This window comes from Podarcis melisellensis, assembly GCF_964234715.1.
Source record: "Podarcis melisellensis genome assembly, chromosome: 9".
Classification (NCBI taxonomy): Eukaryota; Metazoa; Chordata; class Lepidosauria; order Squamata; family Lacertidae; genus Podarcis; species Podarcis melisellensis.
The window spans coordinates 10900040-10919423 of NC_138541.1; the positions used below are offsets into that span (position 1 = coordinate 10900040).

Genomic DNA, 19384 nt, shown 5'->3' on the forward strand with positions numbered 1-19384 from the left:
AGGCCACAAATCCATTTTTTAAAAATGGTCACATTGTGAAAAATCACAAGTACAGTCATGCCTCGGGTTAAATGTGCTTCAGGTTGAGCTGTTTTCAAGTTACGCTCCGCGATGACCCAGAAGTAACGGAGCGTGTCACTTCCGGGTTTCGCCACTCGCGCATGCGCAGACACTCAAAATGACGTCGCGCGCATGCACAGTAGCGGCGAATCGCGACACGTGCAGACGCGCAGTCGTGGGTTACGCTCTACTCAGGATGCGAACAGGGCTCTGGAACGGATCCCGTTCACATCCAGAGGTACCACTGTGGAAGTGCTCTGTAGAAGGAAGAGCCGCATTCCCCGGAATAACGGAGTTTTATGGTCATCATGCCGTTGTCTGACAGTGTCCTGCAAACCCTGATGTCCTTCCAGTGAAAAAAATTAATAGATTCATTTCTGATCCCTCTGAACCATTTGCAACATGCTGCCTTTAATAATAGCACACTTTCAGCAGGCAATATGACCGCAGGAGGTTCCCCTCTTGCTTCTAAGTGGTTCTCCATCTTTATACAAGATGGAATTCTGAGTAGGACACAGCTGGCAATCTGCATGTTAATATGGTAGCTGCATGATGCCAGTACTTGCCAGCTGATTATGCCAAACACTGTCCGCCACCATTTTAGGACCAATGGATCTCTGTAATTTTCAGCCTCCAGAAGCTCTGGCTGGAGGATTGAAAGCTTGAGAGGCACTGTTTTTACATGCTGTGCATGAGTGGCTTGATAATTTGCAAATGGGTTACCAAATAGTTCTTACAAAGGGGGTCAGAATTAGACAGCCCCTGGGCCAAATCACGCATATGCACACACACTGAGACGGAAATGAGACCTGGAAGGAGTTTACATCGGCTGATACTTCGCAGGGTGGGAGCTGTGGTCTCCCAAATCCTTTTGACAGTAGCCTTCCTGCAAAACTGGTTTCATAGCCAGGCTGCTACCAAAAGTCCTCTTCATGTTGTCGTTTTGCCTTGCGTGAGAAATGTGCTGCCTCTGGGTCCAAGGTTTTTAGAATCACAAGGTCTAGAAATTTATTGCATCTGGGGAAAGGAAGCTGGGATTTTCTAAAGATGGCATTCAATAAAAAAAAGTCCCCATTTAGAATATGCACAGTGTGCAAATCAATGTTCCTTTAAGGTAAAGGTAAAGGGACCCCTGACCATTAGGTCCAGTCATGCACGACTCTGGGGTTGCAGCGCTCATCTCGCTTTATTGGCCAAGGGAGCAGGCGTACAGCTTCCGGGTCATGTGGCCAGCATGACAAAGCCGCTTCTGGCAAACCAGAGCAGTGCACGGAAACTCCATTTACCCTCCTGCTGGAGCAGTACCTATTTATCTACTTGCACTTTGACGTGCTTTCGAACTCCTAGGTTGGCAGGAGCAGGGACCGAGCAACGGGAGATCACCCCGTCGCGGGGATTCGAACTGCCGACCTTCTGATTGGCAAGTCCCAGTCTCTGTGGTTTAACCCACAGCGCCACCCGCCTCCCCAATGTTCCTTTAGAATTTGCAAATATTGGCGGCAAAATCTGAATTTTGCACTTGCCCAGTGAACTAATGGATGTGAGCGAAACACACATAGTCTTGCACTCATGGATTGAAAAGGTGGTCTTTCCCATGTGGCTGAGCAGAGCAGGCTTTCCTTCCAGTCTACACCTACTGAGTTTTACAGTTCCCCCCTTGCTTGGCTCTCTTCAGCGTCTCTTAATTGGCGAGGCCCCCCCTGCAGCCAAATATGGCTATTCGTTTCACCTTATTACCGCTTTTGCAGCTCACTCATCCCGCATTTCATCCGCATTTGCACTCATGCATGTCAGCGGGAGAAAGTTGCTGGGAAAATTTCTTCTCTCTTTTCCTCCAAGGAGTTCAAGCAATTTGTTTTAGTTCTGCCTGACTGCACTTTTCTGCATAAAAAGAAGAAGGGGGGGGGGGAGAGAGAGAACCCACGGAAGAAAGTGCTGGGTTTCAGAACTTGTTCATAACTCAGTAGGCTATCCACTTCCCTCACCACGTGTGTGTTTTTGGCTCGAGGCATTAGCGGGAAGAAGACAAATTAAGCTGACATTAAGCCCCTCTCTGTACCCTCGTACAGAGTGTCTACAAATGGATAACTTCCCCAGCGATCACTTTTCTCCGATGCTCAGTGCTGAAACCTCGTGAGACGACGGCCATCCGTTAAGTCCCACAAGGTGGTGAAAAGAATTTTCCTAGCCATGCAGTCAGAAATCTGGGAAAGCGTCCGAGTGGTGAGATTCCTCTCTCAGCTTGGTCACTGCTTTCCCTTCTTCCAGTCGGTTCAGATAGTACAGTGGTACCTCGGGTTAAGTACTTAATTCGTTCCGGAGGTCTGTACTTAACCTGAAACTGTTCTTAACCTGAAGCACCACTTTAGCTAATGGGGCTTCCTGCTGCTGCACTGCACCACCGGAGCACGATTTCTCTTCTCATCCTGAAGCAAAGTTCTTAACCTGAGGTAATATTTCTGGGTTAGCAGAGTCTGTACCCTGAAGTGTATGTAACCTGAAGCGTATGTAACCCGAGGTACCACTGTACCAGTGGTCTGACTCAATAAAAAGCAGCTTTCCCACACGGTTACATGCGCACCACAGTAATTTGCCACTTCATCGTTTGATTTATTTATTTGGTTTTTTAAATTTAAAATGTATACAGTCATACCTTGGTTCTCAAACGCCTTGCGACTCAAACGTTTTGGCTCCCGAATGCCGCATACCCGGAAATGAGTGTTCCGGTTTGTGAACGTTCTTTGCAACCCAAACATCCGATGCAGCTTCCGATTGAGTGCAGGAGGCTCCTGAAGCCACTCAGAAGCCGCACCTTGGTTTTCAAACATTTTTGGAAGCCGAACGAATTTCCGGAACCAATTCTGTTAGAGAACCAAGGTATGACTGTATTAGAAATGTATATTACTTGTTTTTTTAAAAAAAATGTTTACTAGAAATGTCCAAGGAGCCTTTAAAAAAGCAGCACTGGAAAAAATATTATATCAATGAGATAATGAAAGTATAATTGAAACTAAGTACAGTCATACCTCAGGTTATAGCCACTTCAGGTTGTGTTTTTTTGGGTTACGGACCGCCGAAACCCGGAAGTAACGGAATGGGTTTCTTCTGGGTTTTGGCGGTCACGCATGCACAGAAGTGTGGAATCGCAACCTGAGCGTGCGCAGACGCACAGATGCAGGTTGCGAGCACTGCAGGTTGCGAATGTGCATCCCGCATGGATCACGTTCACAACCCGAGCGTCTACTGTATCAGGATTGCAGCAAGGTCGTATCTGTGATGGCCTCTGGAGACAACTTCATTCAGGTGATCTGTGGTGGGGCTCTGTGTAGCTCCGCGTGTGTGAAGCTCTGCATTCTCCACAGGATTAAAGCCACAGCTACTGGCAAGGCATGGCAAGGTCCCAAGCACTAAGATCACTAAAAAATGGGAAGAAAATTTTTTGAGTGATTCGCAAAGCAATTTTCAAGTGCTCCAGGTGGGGGCAAGTTTGAGAACCACTGACTGGGATCATTTCTGAATAGTATTGTGACCCATGGGGGCTAGAATTCGGAGTTTAAGTGTTTCGGCAACAGCCGATTGACACGCATCCGATTGATGCGCACGCATAGCGCTGAACTCAGAAGTGACCCGAAAATGCCACTGAAAGGGTGGAACAGGGGCGGGGTGGAACTTTTTACAAGGGCTCTGAAATGTAGCTCTTGCACAAAGCGACGATTGCCTGTACTTGTGTTCCTTGTTGTTGGGTTTGGATTCATTAGGGCCAGGGCCTTTTCAGTACTGGCCCCGACTTGGTGGAACGCTCTGTCACAAGAGACTAGGGCCCTGCAGGACTTGACATCTTTCCGCAGGGCCTGCAAGACAGAGCTGTTCCACCAGGATTTTGGTTTGGACTCAGTCTGACCCTTATGTTTCCCTTCCCTTACGGTTTTGATCTCTGGGCTACTTTTAAAATGAGGCTGCATTTTAAATAGTATTTTAACCTGTATTTTAAATTGCCCCCCAATTATGTTTCTATTGTAATTTTACTGGTGTTAGCTGCCCTGAGCCTGGCTCTGGCTGGGGAGGGCGGCGTATAAATAAAATTTATTATTATTATTATTAATTATTATTATTAGTCTTTTGCGGTTATAATAATAATAATTTATTATTTATACCCTGCCCATCTGGCTGGGCTTCCCCAGCCACTCTGGGAAGCTTCCAACCAAATATTAAAATACAGTAAAGCATCAAACATTAAAAACTTCCCTAAACAGGGCTGCGTTCAGATGTCTTCTAAAAGTTTGGTAGTTGTTGTTCTCTTTGACATCTGGTGGGAGGGCGTTCCACAGGGCGGGCGCCACTACCGAGAAGGCCCTCTGCCTGGTTCCCTGTAACTTGGCTTCTCACAGTGAGGGAACTGCCAGAAGGCCCTCGGCGCTGGATCTCAGTGTCTGGGCTGAACGATGGAGGTGGAGACGCTCCTTCAGGTATACTGGACTGGGGCCACTTAGGGCTTTAAAGGTCAGCACCAACACTTTGAATTGTGCTTGGAAATGTACTGGTTCTGTCTGCAGAGAGCCTGTTCTTTTTTGGGTTTTAAGTCTCTGTTCATCATTACCCATGTGAACTCCTAAGGTTAATGACACTCAGCCAATATAATTGCACCCCCCCAATGCAAAGGATGAGGCATGAGAGTGGGAGCAAGTCTGTGAGCAGCTGGAGGGCAATTTCAGATGGGAGAGGCAGGTTTGAGTCTGTGGGCATGTTCAGAGTTGAATGGAAGACCTGCCAGTTATTATCCATTTCCAACTTTTCTTTCCTCGTTTCATCACGAAGCAACCATGTTCCTTTAATCATTCCTTCCCCGCTCACCCCACGACATGCTTTCTTCCAGAATGAAGATCTGTGCGCAAACTAATTTGCTATGGCTCTTTCTTCCTTGACAGACACTTCTTTTAAAGAACGATAAATGCATTAAAAAGCGGAAATTGGAAATCTGTAAGGGACATTAACTGCACAATTAATGCTTGTTGGAACTATGGGTGACAGGGGGAGCGGGTTAGGGCATGGGGAACTGCCTGTCTCAGAGGGCGGCTTTCCCCATATAGGCCATGCAGCCCGCTGTACCTCAGCTAATGTTTCAGGCTCCATGCAGATGTTGGTAACAAAACAACGTTTTGAACAGGGTGGTCAGCAGGGCTGCCAACACAGGGGCCTGAAGCAGGGTTTCCTCCCAGACTAAGAGAGAGAGAGTTGGGAGCCTGGGAGCTCAGTTCCCTTTGATTCTTTTTTTAACATATCATTTTCAACAGTTATTAAACATACTTTTACATCTTATTCAGTTTATTTTACTTCCATCAGTCCTGTCTGAAAATTTTCCAATCTAATCTCTTAGTATGCATTTCTTATTTTCCCTATTATATTTCAAACTCATAACCAATATCTCTATCTTTTTCTACTTTGTGACACTTCGTATATTTCTCCTTACAAAACTTCTTGTAGTCCTACTAGCGTAATTTGGTGATTACAGTTGCTCTTCAAATAATTCATATACTTCTTCCAATCTTCTGTAAATCTCTGGTCCTGCAGGTTTCGAATCCTTCCTGTCATTTTTTCCAATTCTGCATAGTTCATTAATTTTGTCTGCCATTCTTCTTTCGTCGGAATTTCTTCTTGCTTCCATCGTTTCTCTTTGATTCACCATGCTTGGTTTCAGCACAGGTTAAAATCCATAGGAAAAACTAACTCCAGTTCTGTCTTGATTGGAGCGGTGAGAAATATAGAGGGTTGCCTTCTTTGCAATGGCTCTAACAATTCTGGAGCGCACTTCTGGAGAGATGCTCTTTCTTTGCTAGGCAGAAGAGGTGGGTGGGCGGGCCGGGCTGTCATTTTCTGTTTTGCAAAAAATGCCAGAACACTAGTGGTCACCTCTTCTTCCTCTGCAGCTGAAGAATCTTCTCTCTCTCTTTTGGAAGGAAGAGTTGGAGACCACAGAAGCCCCCATGTCCTGAGGCTTGGCTCTGTTTCCCTTTGGTTAGTCTCCCTTCCATGAGTCTTCAGAACCACCCAGACAAAAAGAGACATTGCAGAGTGAAGTGTGGGCGGGGGGCGGGGGGAGCAATCAATAGTTGCTAGGATTTATTTATTTCTTTAAAAGCAGCCTAGGATAAATTGCCTCAACGTCCTTCCTCGTGGGCGCAGGAACTCAAGCTGCACGCTCGAACAGCAGCTCAAATTGCACAACAGCTGCTATTGTATTTGGGCATATGTGTGTGTATGTGTGTGTGTGTGTGTGTGTATGTGTATGTGTGTATATATATATGGAGAATTTGCACTTGATGCGCTGATCAGATTCTCAGTGCCTTTTCTCTTTAGAAAAGACCGTGATCGGCTTTTAGGGCAGATTAATGATCCGTGTTTCCCAAAACTATTGTGCTGATTAGGTTGGATGCTTCTCAACGGCGATGCTCTAAATAGACCTCGCAGTGGAATTCGGAAAGGTTGCAGTCGGCGCTGTAGCTTCCTTCTGTATCGCCTCCCCTGTAGACCTGCTTGGGTTAGCAGAACCTTTCCCTCTCCTTAGCGGCTCTCAACCTTCCAGCACCACTCTCAGCCAGCACAGAGGATGAGCCACCAATCATTGAGCGATGGATGGGGACTCAGTCCTGAGCTGAGACTCTCTGTACCTGTTCACATGCTTCCTCAATCACCTTAGGAGTGTGTGTTATGCAAGGCAATCCCAAGGCAGATATCGATCCTATGGACCTTTCCTGTTTGATCTGTGCCATCTTCGCAGCACTAAATATAGACGTCCTGATCCCACTAGGCAAGAGCCTCGCAAAGATTTCTGCTTTTAAAACCGTCCAATAAGGAGGGGACCAAAAGGGTAGTGAGGGGAATGGATCTGAGAAACAAGGCAATTTGAGTAGGCTTGTTTCTTAATTACGGTTCCTATACCTCGCTGTCCTCATTTGGCCTGTAAATTGAGACAGACACCTCCTCTCTCCCTTCTTTGGAGGTGAGCCAGTTCTGGAGTTTTATGTGTGAGATCATCATTGTGGCTAATAATGGGTGTTAGATACATCCTCTCACAATCCTTTTGTCTGTTTATGGATCCTTCTGATAGTGACATGAGGGCAGTTGTGCCCTTGCGATCTGATATGGTAGGATCCCAGATTGTGTTCCAAAAAAGGGTCATTATTAAACAGTCTACATGGCACTTTATGAAGTAGAATAAGTAGAAGTCGACATCTCTGCTCCAAGGAACTGAACTGTCTAAAGCAGCAGTTCTCCTCCTGTGGGTCCCCAGATGTTGTTGGACTATAACTCCCATCATCCCTAGCTAGCATGGCCAGAGCTCAGGGATGATGGGAGTTGTAGTCCAACAGCATCTAGGGGGACCCACAGGCTGAGAACCGCAAGGGTGGGGAACCTCAGGCCCAGAGCTCAAATTCACCCCTCAAGTCTCTCTTTATCTTACCCTTGGGATTCTCCTGGGCCACACCCCCTTCCCCCAGGCTGTGCCCCCCACTGCAGCGGCTTTGCATGCTCCTCGAATGTTTTTCCTTGACTGAAATGTCGTACCTTGCAATAGGAAACAGCCCAAAACCCAAACACCACCTTCCATGGCCACACTTCTGCATGAGATCATGGCTCCCAAAAAGTGGTTTCCCCAGGCACAGCACCCCAAAATGCATGTTTCGGGGGAACATGCAAGATTGCTACCACCCCAAATCTTGCACAGTGCCCCAAAATGCCATTTTGGGTCGCTATTCCCAGAAAAAGTACAGCCCAAAATTACACAAGATTTTAGTGGCCATTTTGACCACTGCCCTCTCATGAGGAAAAATGGGGTGTCCTGTTTTTTTCTGGGGCAGATGACAGATATGTAATGTGTCCCCGAACTCTGATTATTCCTCTTGCTATCCTGGGCAGAGGGCTCTGTGTGTGTGTGTATGTGTGTGTGTTTGTGTAGAAATTAGCCAGCTGTACAAAGGTAAAATTTACATTTATTGCTCCACCCACTTTTTCTTCTTTGGCCTTGCCCACCACTGAAATGTGACCCTTGAGTTTAAATGCTTCTGATTTCAATGCAGGGCATCATTTAATGCAACGAATTGGAGGTAGAGCCAAGCAGCCAATGCAGGCAGAGTCTTACTTACTTTAGCTTTTCTCCCCGTCCTTCTCCCTTGGGCATTTCAGCCATTCTCAGACACAAGCATCAGATATTCGAGAACAAGGAGAAAAGTTGGCAGCATCAGGCACCTAGATGTGCCTGTGATTATTCATGTCTGCTTCTGCCAAGAGATAGAGACAGAAAAGACACCAGGGAGTCTCTGTGTGATAAGAAGCCTGTGAATATAGAATCGTAGAATTGCATATTTGGAAGGGACCTGGAGGGTGATCTGTTCCAACCCCTGCAATGCCTGTTTCAGGACTGGATTTTAGGGTGCAGGAAAACATGGTAGAGGGTCTTTTGCCGCCTTACCTTGCCCTAGTGATCAACCTCTCTTGAATAATTTGTTTCTGTTAGTGACTAGGCTCTATCCTGGGGACACGGGTGGCGCTGTAAATTAAACCACAGAGCCTAGGATTTGCCGATCAGAAGGCCGGCAGTTCGAATCCCCGCAATGGGTGAGCTCCCGTTGCTCGGTCCCTGCTCCTGCCAACCTAGCAGTTCAAAAGCACATCAAAGTGCAAGTAGATAAATAGGTACCACTCTGGCGGGAAGGTAAACGGCGTTTCCGTGTGCTGCTCTGGTTCGCCAGAAGCAGCTTAGTCATGCTGGCCACATGACACGGAAGCTTTATGCTAGCTCCCTCGGCCAATAAATCAAGATGAGCTCCGCAACCCCAGAGTCGGTCACGATTGGACCTAATGGTCAGGGGTCCCTTTACCTTTACCTAGGCTCTATCCTATGAGCTGAGATTTAAACAGCTGCATGTAAGAGCTGCTTGCTAATCTTATTTCTGAATTATGCTTTGATCCCTGATATCTTTTTCCTATGGGAAGATTAAAGAGCCTTACGTGGTGCTCCCAGGAGGCCCCACGTCCAGAGACTAACCAGGCCGAGATCTGCTTAGCTTTAACAATACACCAGCAACCCATGCCCTCCGATCATAAAATGAGTCCTGCCATATCATAATGGTAGCTATGTTCTACCCTGACCCTGACCCAGTTTGTATAATTTATACCTTTATAAAATGCCTAAAGGTACGCTAGCGAATTACCAGCCCTGCAAATTGCCAATGTACGATTCTCACCCTCTGGGCTCGTTTTATATACCCATACGTCCCCATCCCCCCCGGACAAGTCAGGAGCAAATGTCACCAGGGGTTCATTCCTGTCTGTTTAGCAAGCAAAGACGTGCCTTGTTGAGGAACAATAAAAGTTAAGAACCTCTTCAGGACAAAACTTGGGCGTAATCAATTTTTTAAAAGCAAAAATACCTAAAACTAAAGAGATTTTGCGGTGTTTGTGTAAGCGCTGGCTGCACATGACTTAACATGCCACGGCCGTACTGAATGCCAGAGATAAATCTGTCTTGTTCTGCACAGATCATAGCAGCATGTTGTCTCCTTCCACCCGCTGTGCTCCCTATGCGTGTCTTCTTGTAGATCCGATGTCCATAACTTTCCTTTATTTCATTGTACACAATTGAGCGCAAACTGCCGCCTCTCCCAGAAAATAGACACATATCTGTTGCTGCTGCAAGCTGGCTTTTAGCTCCACGATGGCTCACCTCTCCAAAAGGGTATGAGAAATGAAGGTCTACCAGGCTTGCATGTTGAGCAGGAATAATAATAATAATAATAATAATAATAATAATAATAATAATAATAATGTAAACAGGTGGAACCTGCAACAAAACTGTTATGTATTCAGTGGTCTGCGTTTGCCTGAGCTTGAGTCCGGACTAAGGATTCTGAGCTCCTGTCTTCTGATTCGATACATGATGTCCCAGTCACAGAACATTTCAGGATTTGGGCCTCTGCCATTGGCCCTTGAACTCTGAGTCGTGATTTGCAGCTTGGAAGTTTAGACAGCCAATCACGTTGGGAGTGGGAGTGGCCCATGCTTTCAGAAATGTATATAAGCAGTTGCTTTGCCCCTGGGAGTTACCGCATTTTTCGCCCTATAGGGCGCACCGGCCCATAGGGCGCACCTAGTGGTTTTTTTTGGGGGGGAATAAAGAATTGTTTTTTTAATCCCCCCCAGGTGCTGGGCTGGGGCGGGGGAAGCCCGAGCTTCCCCCGACCCCAGCCCCCAGAACAGTTTGCTATCCGCAAGCCTTCCCCCACCAGCCATGACAAGCTCTGGGAGTATTCCCCACCTCCCGCAGAAGCCGCGCACTCTTTAAAGGGGCTGCGTGGCTTCTATTGGCTTTTCTAGGAGATGGAAAAGAGCTGCCCGAAGCCACGGGGCACGCAGCTCAGCACGCAGGCTGCTATCCGCAAGCCTGGGGAGATCGGCGGGAACTCCTGCCGGTCTCCCCAGGCTTGCAGAGAGCTGCCCGAAGCCCAGGGCGCGCTCCGCTGCACTCCGCTGCGCTCCCCGGGTTTCGGGCTGCAGTCGCGCCGGGCTCCCAAGGCTTGCGGAGAGCTGCCTGAAGCCTGGAGAGCAAGAGGGGTCGGTGCGCACCGACCCCTCTCGCTCTCCAGGCTTCAGCGAAAGCCTGCATTCGCCCCATAGGATGCACACACATTTCCCCTTCATTTTTGGATGGGAAAAAGTGCATCCTATAGGGCGAAAAATATGGTAGTTCAATAAAGGTTCTTGCTGTTATCATTGTGTCTTGCCTCGTGGGAACCCACTTACACTTCGAAAACATTGCAGTGCGGGTGGTCCTGCTCAGTATTCCAGCCATGCCTCTTCCAGGATACTCCATTCAATTCCCATGAACCCCTCCCTCCTCATTTTCCGTTTTCCTACCGCCCAGCAAACTCTTGCCATTCCGTGGCCACTGAGCATTCTCTGTCCCCATTGTGCTATTTGGGGTTATTCTTTTGTCTTCTTTATCTCATACCTCTAAAGAGTTCTTTTTCTTCTTCTGCAAGCCTTCGTTTTGCTGAGCATGTTGACACCTACACAGCTGATGTAACTCAAAAACCCTGATTTTCCTCTTGGTGTGTGTATGACATTAGTTGCACTAAAACTGCTTCAGCAAAGTGAGCTCATGGTTAATGCTCAGCATAGACCAGCTGCAGGTGAGACATGAGATTGAACATACACCAATAAGGTTTTGGTCTGTACCAAAACAGGTGATTTGGTTTCCTTGTTTGATCATCCTCCATAGCTTCTATTAGCTTGACGTGCAGAAAATAGCCAGGGAATCTTTCCACTGAATGGGGACGAACGTTTTCACATGTCTGTGAGACATGCTGCTGTTTATAAACCTTTGCTACAAGGGCCAGATGAGAAGTTCGCAATCCTATAAGGGAGGTTTCTGATGCTCAGTGACTGGATGAGGCAACTCCGTTATCCTCTGACCTGCTAACTTTTTTCTTGACTTCAGCTTGCCATGAATCCTGCGCTACTTGCTGGGGCCCAAACGCTAACAATTGCTTCACCTGCAAAGACCCGTCTGACGTGTTACGGGAAGGTTCCTGCGTGGCGAGTTGTGGCCCAGGGTTCTACATCCAGGATGGTGTTTGCAAAGGTAAAAAAGCTTCAAGCTGTCTAGTGGCCTTCATTTGTTTATTTTCCTTCTGCAGAGTTCTTCGAGTGAAACTGGTATCCATTTTTGTGTTTCACGTTTTGGTAGGAGTCCCGGGGGGGGGTTGCTTCCTTTAGAGCAGGGGTGGGGAATTGCCTGGGGTTCCTTTCTGGGCTGCCAGGACATTTTACCTAAACCATGTCTGTCCTGCTCATCAGCTGACATCGCTGGTGGCAGCGTCCACATATGGAGAGAGCCAGTGGATTCACGACAATGAGGACACACCCTCAGTTCTCTTCAGCGCCTCCACATGCAAAGTGACAGTCAGGGAAATGCCATTCCCTCAGTGAAACTCTTTATCCAAGCTATGAGGAGTTCTCCAACAATGTATTGGTATAGGTTTAAGGGGTGGGGGGAAACTCCCTGAACCCCAGAAATTCAATTAATATGGGACGCGGGTGGCGCTGTGGGTTAAACCACAGAGCCTAGGACTTGCCAATAAGAAGGTCGGTGGTTCAAATCCCTGCAGCAGGGTGAGCTCCCGTTGCTCGGTCCCTGCTCCTGCCAACCTAGCAGTTTGAAAGCACATCAAAGTGCAAGTAGATAAATAGGTACCGCTCTGGCGGGAAGTTAAATGGCGTTTCTGTGCGCTGCTCTGGTTCGCCAGAAGCGGCTTAGTCATTCTGGCCACGTGACCCGGAAGCTGTATGCCGGCTCCCTCGGCCAATAAAGCAAGATGAGCTTTATCAACCCCAGAGTCGATCACGACTGGACCTAAAGGTCAGGGGTCCCTTTACCTTTACCTTCAATTAATGGGCGTTTGATTAATATGAATTAAAGGGCAGAATTGTGGCAGATAGGGAATTCCTGGGCTGGCTTATGCAAATCAGCCCGGTTGGCTGGGTGAAGAGCAAACCTCTTAACATGACAAAAGGTGTTGATGAAGCCAGTGCAGGATTTACCTAGCTAAACAAGCTATAGGTTAGGGCCCCACTCTCTTGCCCCACCCCCCAATTTCAAGGACAAAAAAATCCTAGATGCACATTTCCAAAATATAAGATAAAAAACAAATAAAATAAAACCTACATACATCAACAGTGTTTTGTGTTGTGTAAGCTCCTATGATGTAAGTAATGGGCCCCCAATCATTTTAAGCTAGTGCTTAGTAATTCTTTCACTATTAATATACTTCTTCTTAATTGTATTTCACTATTAATAAACTTCTTCTTAATAGTATTTCAGTTTAACAATTACTTTGACATACTTTGTTATGCGCAAATGGCTTTAGGTCCATAAATTACCATCTATTCAACACACACAAAACAGCGACAATTTGTTGTTGACAAAGGACAGCTGGACATATAAAGGGCCCCATTATCTTCAGTAACTTAGGGCCTCATCAAACCTAAATCTGGCCCTGGATGAGCTATTGGGGAGTGACCTGTTACCAAGGCGATGGGGTGTATGTTTGAGGGGACAGAAAAAGAGTTTCTGGGAAGAAGAGGCAGTGGGAAGAGCTGAGATCCATCTTTGGAAGAGACTGACTGCAGGCAGCTTCTGCTATAAGACCTGGACTCCCTCCATTCAGACTGAAGGTGTAAATAGGTGAAGAAGCCATTTTTCTTTTTTTTTCTTTTTTTAAATAATATTTATTAAAGTTTCAAAAAATGACAAAAGTAAAGAAGAAGAAGAAAAAAGAAAAAAACACAGAAAAATAGAAACAATTAAAAAACAAATCAATCTTTCCATAACTTATCTTTCATTTGCTTGTTTCCTTGACCTCCTCACACCTCCCTTTTTTGTATTCTAGTTCAATTAACTATTTCAGCAAATCCTTTCCATCTTTGTTTTTGTCTTAATAATTTATCTTAATATAACTTTACATTCTCACCAATTAACAATCCATTTTTACTTAATCCTTTATAACATTACTGCTAAAACCACATAACTTCATTCCAGCATCCTTCTAACATTCTTTAATTTTACAATGTTTCTGTAAATAAACTTTAAATTTATTCCAATCTTCTTCTACCGACTCTTCTCCCTGGTCTCGGATTCTGCCAGTCATTTCCGCCAGTTCCATGTAATCCATCGCCTTCATCTGCCACTCTTCCTGGGTGGGTAGATCTTGTGTCTTCCAGTACTTTGCGATAAGTATTCTTGCTGCTGTTGTGGCATACATAAAGAAAGTTCTATCCTTCTTTGGCACCAATTGGCCGACCATGCCCAGGAGAAAGGCCTCTGGTTTCTTCAGAAAGGTATATTTAAATACCTTTTTCATTTCATTGTAGATCATCTCCCAGAAAGACTTAATCCTTGGGCATGTCCACCAAAGGTGAAAGAATGTACCTTCAAGAAACCATTTTTCTTAAAGCGCAACGGTCTCTGCCGCCTATTCAATTCAACCCTGTGTGAGTGTCTGGGACCCCATGGGCTCGTGCTATCGCTCAGCAGAGACTGGCCCCCGGCTTTTGTAACAGTATTTTCCCTCCACTCTTCTTTATTCTCTGCTTTCCTTCCACATTTCCCTTCTGTGTGTTTTTTTAGTTACACCAACAGCAGCCTTTAGTCCCCATAATGCTGAAAAATTGCACAACTGGAAGTTAACTGTTGGCAAGGTCTGTTCCTGAACCTTCCCCACGAGTGGTCTTGTGCAACTTGGAAATATGTTCCTTTATGCTTTCATTGCTACTTGACAATCAAGAGAACCTCCAATCTTTCAGCATCTGATTATCTATAACAACCAAGTCCTCTTTAAAAAGGAGTGGCGTTTTTAATACCGGCAATGTATGCTATCGGGCATGTCTGTCCTCAGCCGAGAAACCAACCCTTTCACCCAGATAATGTTATGATTATGGTCTGTCTAAGCAAGGATTCCTTGCACACAGGCGTCTTGGGTTTCAGGACTACCTATCCCTGGGGCAGAAGTAGAAAGCAAGAGGGATTGTTGCAGTTGCAGAGATCGCTGGCAAAAACCACAGTTGCCAACTTCTTCACTGGGCTGGCTTCTTTAACTCTTTCAACTCTGGCTGGAAGGAAAGCAGCTGGGGGTGGGCAGAGGTCGCAGGGCAAAACCAAAAAATATCCAGCGAGGAAGGGTGGTCTCTTACGCGTTGTCAAAAAGGGAAGGCACCAATTTGCATTGCATTGCATATGTTAATTTATATGCCTAGATGCAAATTGAGAAAAAAGTGCTATGATTTAAATGGAAATATGGCACATCTCCCCATAGTTGGGAAGGCTGACCAGGTGATCTGAGTGCTTGCTCAGTCTGCTCTCCAGGTGTTACCTGTTGACAGAGGGATGAGGGTGGCGCTGTGGTCTAAACCACTGAGCCTCTTGGACCTGCTGATCAAAGGGTTGGTGGTTCAAATGCCTGCGATGGAGAGAGCTCCCATTGTTCTGTCCCAACTCCTGCCAGCCTAGCAGCTTGAAAGCACACCAGTGAAAGTAGATAAATAGGTACCGCTGTAGCAGGAAGATAAACGGCATTTCCGTGCACTCTGGTTTCCGTAATGCTGTATTGTTTTTAACACTCGATTGGCAGCCGCCCAGAGTGGCTGGGGAAACTCAGCCAGATGGGTGGGGTATAAATAAATTATTATTATTATTATTATTATTATTAGTGGGTGGTGCTGTGGTCTAAACCACTGAGCCTCTTGAGCTTGCCAATCGGAAGGTCGGCGGTTTGAATCCCCATGATGGGGTGAGCTCCTGTTGCTCTGTCCCAGCTCCTGCCAACCTAGCATTTCGAAAGCATACCAGTGCAAGTAGATAAATAGGTACCGCTGTGGCGGGAAGGGAAACAGCGTTTCCATGCACTGTGGTTTACGTCACAGTGTTTCGTTGCACCAGAAGCGGTTTAGTCCTGCTGGCCACACGACCTGGAAAGCTGTCTGTGGACAATCACTGGCTCACTCAACCTGAAAGCGAGATGAGCGCCACAACCCCATAGTCACCTTTGACTGGACCTAACCGTCCAGGGCTCCTATACCTTTACCTTACTTGTTGATAGACTGCTGCAAACCTCCTTGCCCCCTGCTCTCCCTTCTGAGGGGGGTCTTTATCTTTCAGTTGGATTCGGACTGGGCAGCCCTTCCAATAGAGGGCGCCTTCAGACCCAAGGGATTCCCCTGACAGCCCTTGAAATAGAGGTGTGCCCTATGCCAAATGCCTTTCGCTTCTCCATTAGTATATATTGCAACCTGCTCCTGCTGTTTTGCAGCTATTTAATAGGGTTGGTTTGGGTTGGCCAGCAGCGTTTGGTCCTTAAAAATGTTTTACTCTCCAGGGCTAATCAGATAGCCCTTGGCACGTGCCTATAAAACCTCTGGAGCAACAAGCCCAAATTAAATGTTAGGAAGAACTTTCCGATGGTAAGAGCTGTTGACAGTGAAACAGTCTCCCTTGGAAGGTGGTAGACTGTCCTTCCTTGGAGTTTATATATATATATATATTTAACTTATTTAACATAATTGTTACAAAATATAAGCAAAATATTGCAAATACATACATACATATTTCAAATAAGCAGATATATATGAAAAAAGGAACAAAAGAGAAAAAAGAAGGAAAGAAAAAAGAAGAAAAGTTGAAAGAATTTCTTCCAAGTTTATTCTACAAATATCTCAATATGAAAATAATTATAAAATTTCATTGATCGACTTCCATCGCTTTCACTACACTTCCTATATACATTTTAAGCAAGACTGTATCTGTTATTCCATATTTCCCCCATACAATCTCACACTAATATTCCAGTCAATAGGTTTTCTAAGTCTTTCTTAAATCTGTTCTAAACACAACCAATACCTTACATTTAATCCATGTCTACATACATAAATTAAAAATGATTTGATAAGACAAAAACCAGAAAATATAATCCAGAAACAATGGAAATGTTTAAATGATTACTTCCTTGGAGGTTTTTAAGCAGAGGTTGGATGGCCATCTGTCATGGTTGCTTTCGTTGAGATTCCTGCATTGCAGGGCGTTGGACCAGATGATTTTTTTAGGTCCTTTCCAACCCTACACATGGCCTTCAATATGCTTGACTCCCTTCTTTTTTTGGGGGGGGGGGGGAAAGGGTCATGGCAGTTCTCAGCAGCCAGCCAAACAAGGAGGTTTACATGTGGTTGACTGGATGTACCCAACATGGTGAGCCCTGCTTTACCTCCCTGTCAGGGAACGGCCATCGACTCAGGGGCGAGAAGGGGGAAACCAAATGGATTACAGACAGCCCCCAAAGACTGTGGGAAGCAGCACTTCCTCAGCGGAGGAGAGTAATCATGCCTCCAGTGGAGATGAGCTGCAGGGCTTGGAGGAGGCGAGGTGGTGCCAGGAAAAAGAGCCTGGGCAAAGAGGGGAGAAGAGAGGTCCTCCTTTATCCATGCCCTCCTTGTGCAGTAGGCTTCCTTGCAGAGAGGGGAAGCGCAGACTGGGCGTCAAGAAACTACTCTGCTGGGGAAGGTTTAAGGACCGCCCACTCTCATATTCTGCCAGTGAATGAGCAAGACACGGAATAGAGGCGCTCTGCATAGTGAATGTTGGGGGTTTTTTTGGCACCAATAACAAGGCTTTACAACAGACCAGGGAGGCATTTGCCTGATTGCTCTCGAGCAACCCCCTGATACCCTTACACTTCCCTTTGGAAAACAGCCTGAAATTTATGTGGCTCTTGTGCTTTATTAATAGTATAAATATTTATAAAATAATTTATATGACCCTTCTTTGGTCATATAGCCCACCCAAAATGGCTTATGGTATCATTAAAAAAAATTTAAAGCCACACACGGTGTAAAAAACTAACAATAGCAGCATTATTAAGAGCCATCTAAAGACCTGTTGGTGGGGTTAAACCACAGAGCCTAGGACTTGCTGATCAGAAGGTCGGTGGTTCGAATCCCTACGACAGGTTGAGCTCCCGTTGCTCAGTCCCTGCTCCTGCCAAACTAGCAGTTCGAAAGCACGTCAAAGTGCAAGTAGATAAATAGGTACCGCTCCGGCGGGAAGGTAAACGGCGTTTCTGTGCACTGCTCTGGTTTGCCAGAAGCGGCTTAGTCATGCTGGCCACATGACCCGGAAGCTGTACGCCGGCTCCCTCGGCCAATAAAGCGAGATGAGCGCCGCAACCCCAGTCGGCCACAACTGGACCTAATGGTCAGGGGTCCCTTTACCTTTACCTTTAAAGACCTGTTGTAACAAGTAGACGGAATTGACAGCATATTTAAATTTCCCCTTCTTAAAATAAGGCCCTGTCAGGATGCCCTGGTCTTATTTAAGAGGGGGGCGGGGAACATTCTGGAAAAGGAGGGCTTTTAAAAACCCCTGAAAATTCTGCAGCGTTGAGACTATGTACACCAAACGCGATACGACTTTTCTTGCCTTTTCCCTCCCTTTGCCTGTTGCAACTCCTGACTCGTATTCTTGCCTTCGTTAGCCTGCAATGAGACCTGCGGTAAATGTTACTCAGACCGGCTCAGTTGCTCAGCCTGTCCTCCGGGCGGACTTTTGCACGGCGGGGACTGCGTGTCGGAATGCCCCAGCGGCTACTATGCAGACAGTTCTCAAAGATGCAGAGGTGAGGCTTGCTTTTAATTATTTATTTCATTTATAGGTTTGCATCATCAAAGAGCCCAGGCGGCGAAGGCAGCCCATTCATTAAAAACAATCGACGGCGGTTGAGCCCCGTGTCAGAAAAGCCCTGCGTAAACAAGAATAGTCTCAAAATGGGCGTCTGAAGCAAAGCATTGGTGGTGTTTGCTTCCTTGTAAAGGAGTCCCACAACCTAAGCACAGGGGCATTAAGTGCCCTCAGTCTTGCAGATGCAAGGCGGACGCCATGTTGCAGCCTTATTTGTGCCTCTCTGCCTGAATGTAAAGATTAGATTTACGATACGATACAATGCGATAATCTTTATTGTCATTGTCCCATACAGAACAACGGAATTGAAAAAATCTACATCAGACATTCAAAAACCAACAAGCCTGCTATCCCAGCCATCCCAGCCTGGTTAGCCCCCTAAAAACCCTGATAAAGTAAAGGACCCCTGACCATTAGGTCCAGTCGTGGCCGACTCTGGAGTTGTGGCGCTCATCTCGCTTTATTGGCCAAGGGAGCCGGCGTACAGCTTCCGGGTCATGTGGCCAGCATGACTAAGCCGCTTCTGGCAAAACCAGAGCAGCGCACGGAATAGCCGTATACCTTCCCACCGGAGTGGTACCTATTTATCTACTTGCACTTTTGATGTGCTTTCGAACTGCTAGGTTGCCAGGAGCAGGGACCGAGAAACAGGAGCTCACCCTGTCGCAGGGATTCAAACCACCAACCTTCTGATCAGCAAGTCCTAGGCTCTGTGGTTTAACCCACAGCACCACCCGCGTCCCCCCCCAAAACAAATAAACAAAAGACTCTGATACCCCATAATACAATATACTCCCATAGAGACTACCTTACACTGTGTTTACATGGCACTGTCAGCAGGAAAATGTAAAGATTTTTTTTTTGTGTTTTTATCTATTGATACAGATACACACACACACACACACACACACACACACAAACACACACAAAGCACTGTTTGCAGTAACCTTTCCAGTGACCGCTGGGAGATGTTAAAGTTACTGATCTGATTCTGTTGGAGATTTATTCATGCACACAGCTGTTGCGTTATATTGTTGTTCTGTATGA

General features: G+C 46.3%; 1 protein-coding gene across 1 annotated transcript in view; it reads left to right on the top strand.

Moving 5' to 3' along the window:
* The window catches only part of FRAS1 (Fraser extracellular matrix complex subunit 1), a 341121-nt gene that overhangs the window by 160082 nt on the left and 161655 nt on the right, over window positions 1-19384 (top strand). Inside the window, exons 14-15 of the mRNA XM_081924721.1 lie at window positions 11555-11698; window positions 18135-18275. Coding sequence (XP_081780847.1) covers window positions 11555-11698; window positions 18135-18275 — 285 coding nt within the window. The remainder of the gene's footprint in view (window positions 1-11554; window positions 11699-18134; window positions 18276-19384) is intronic.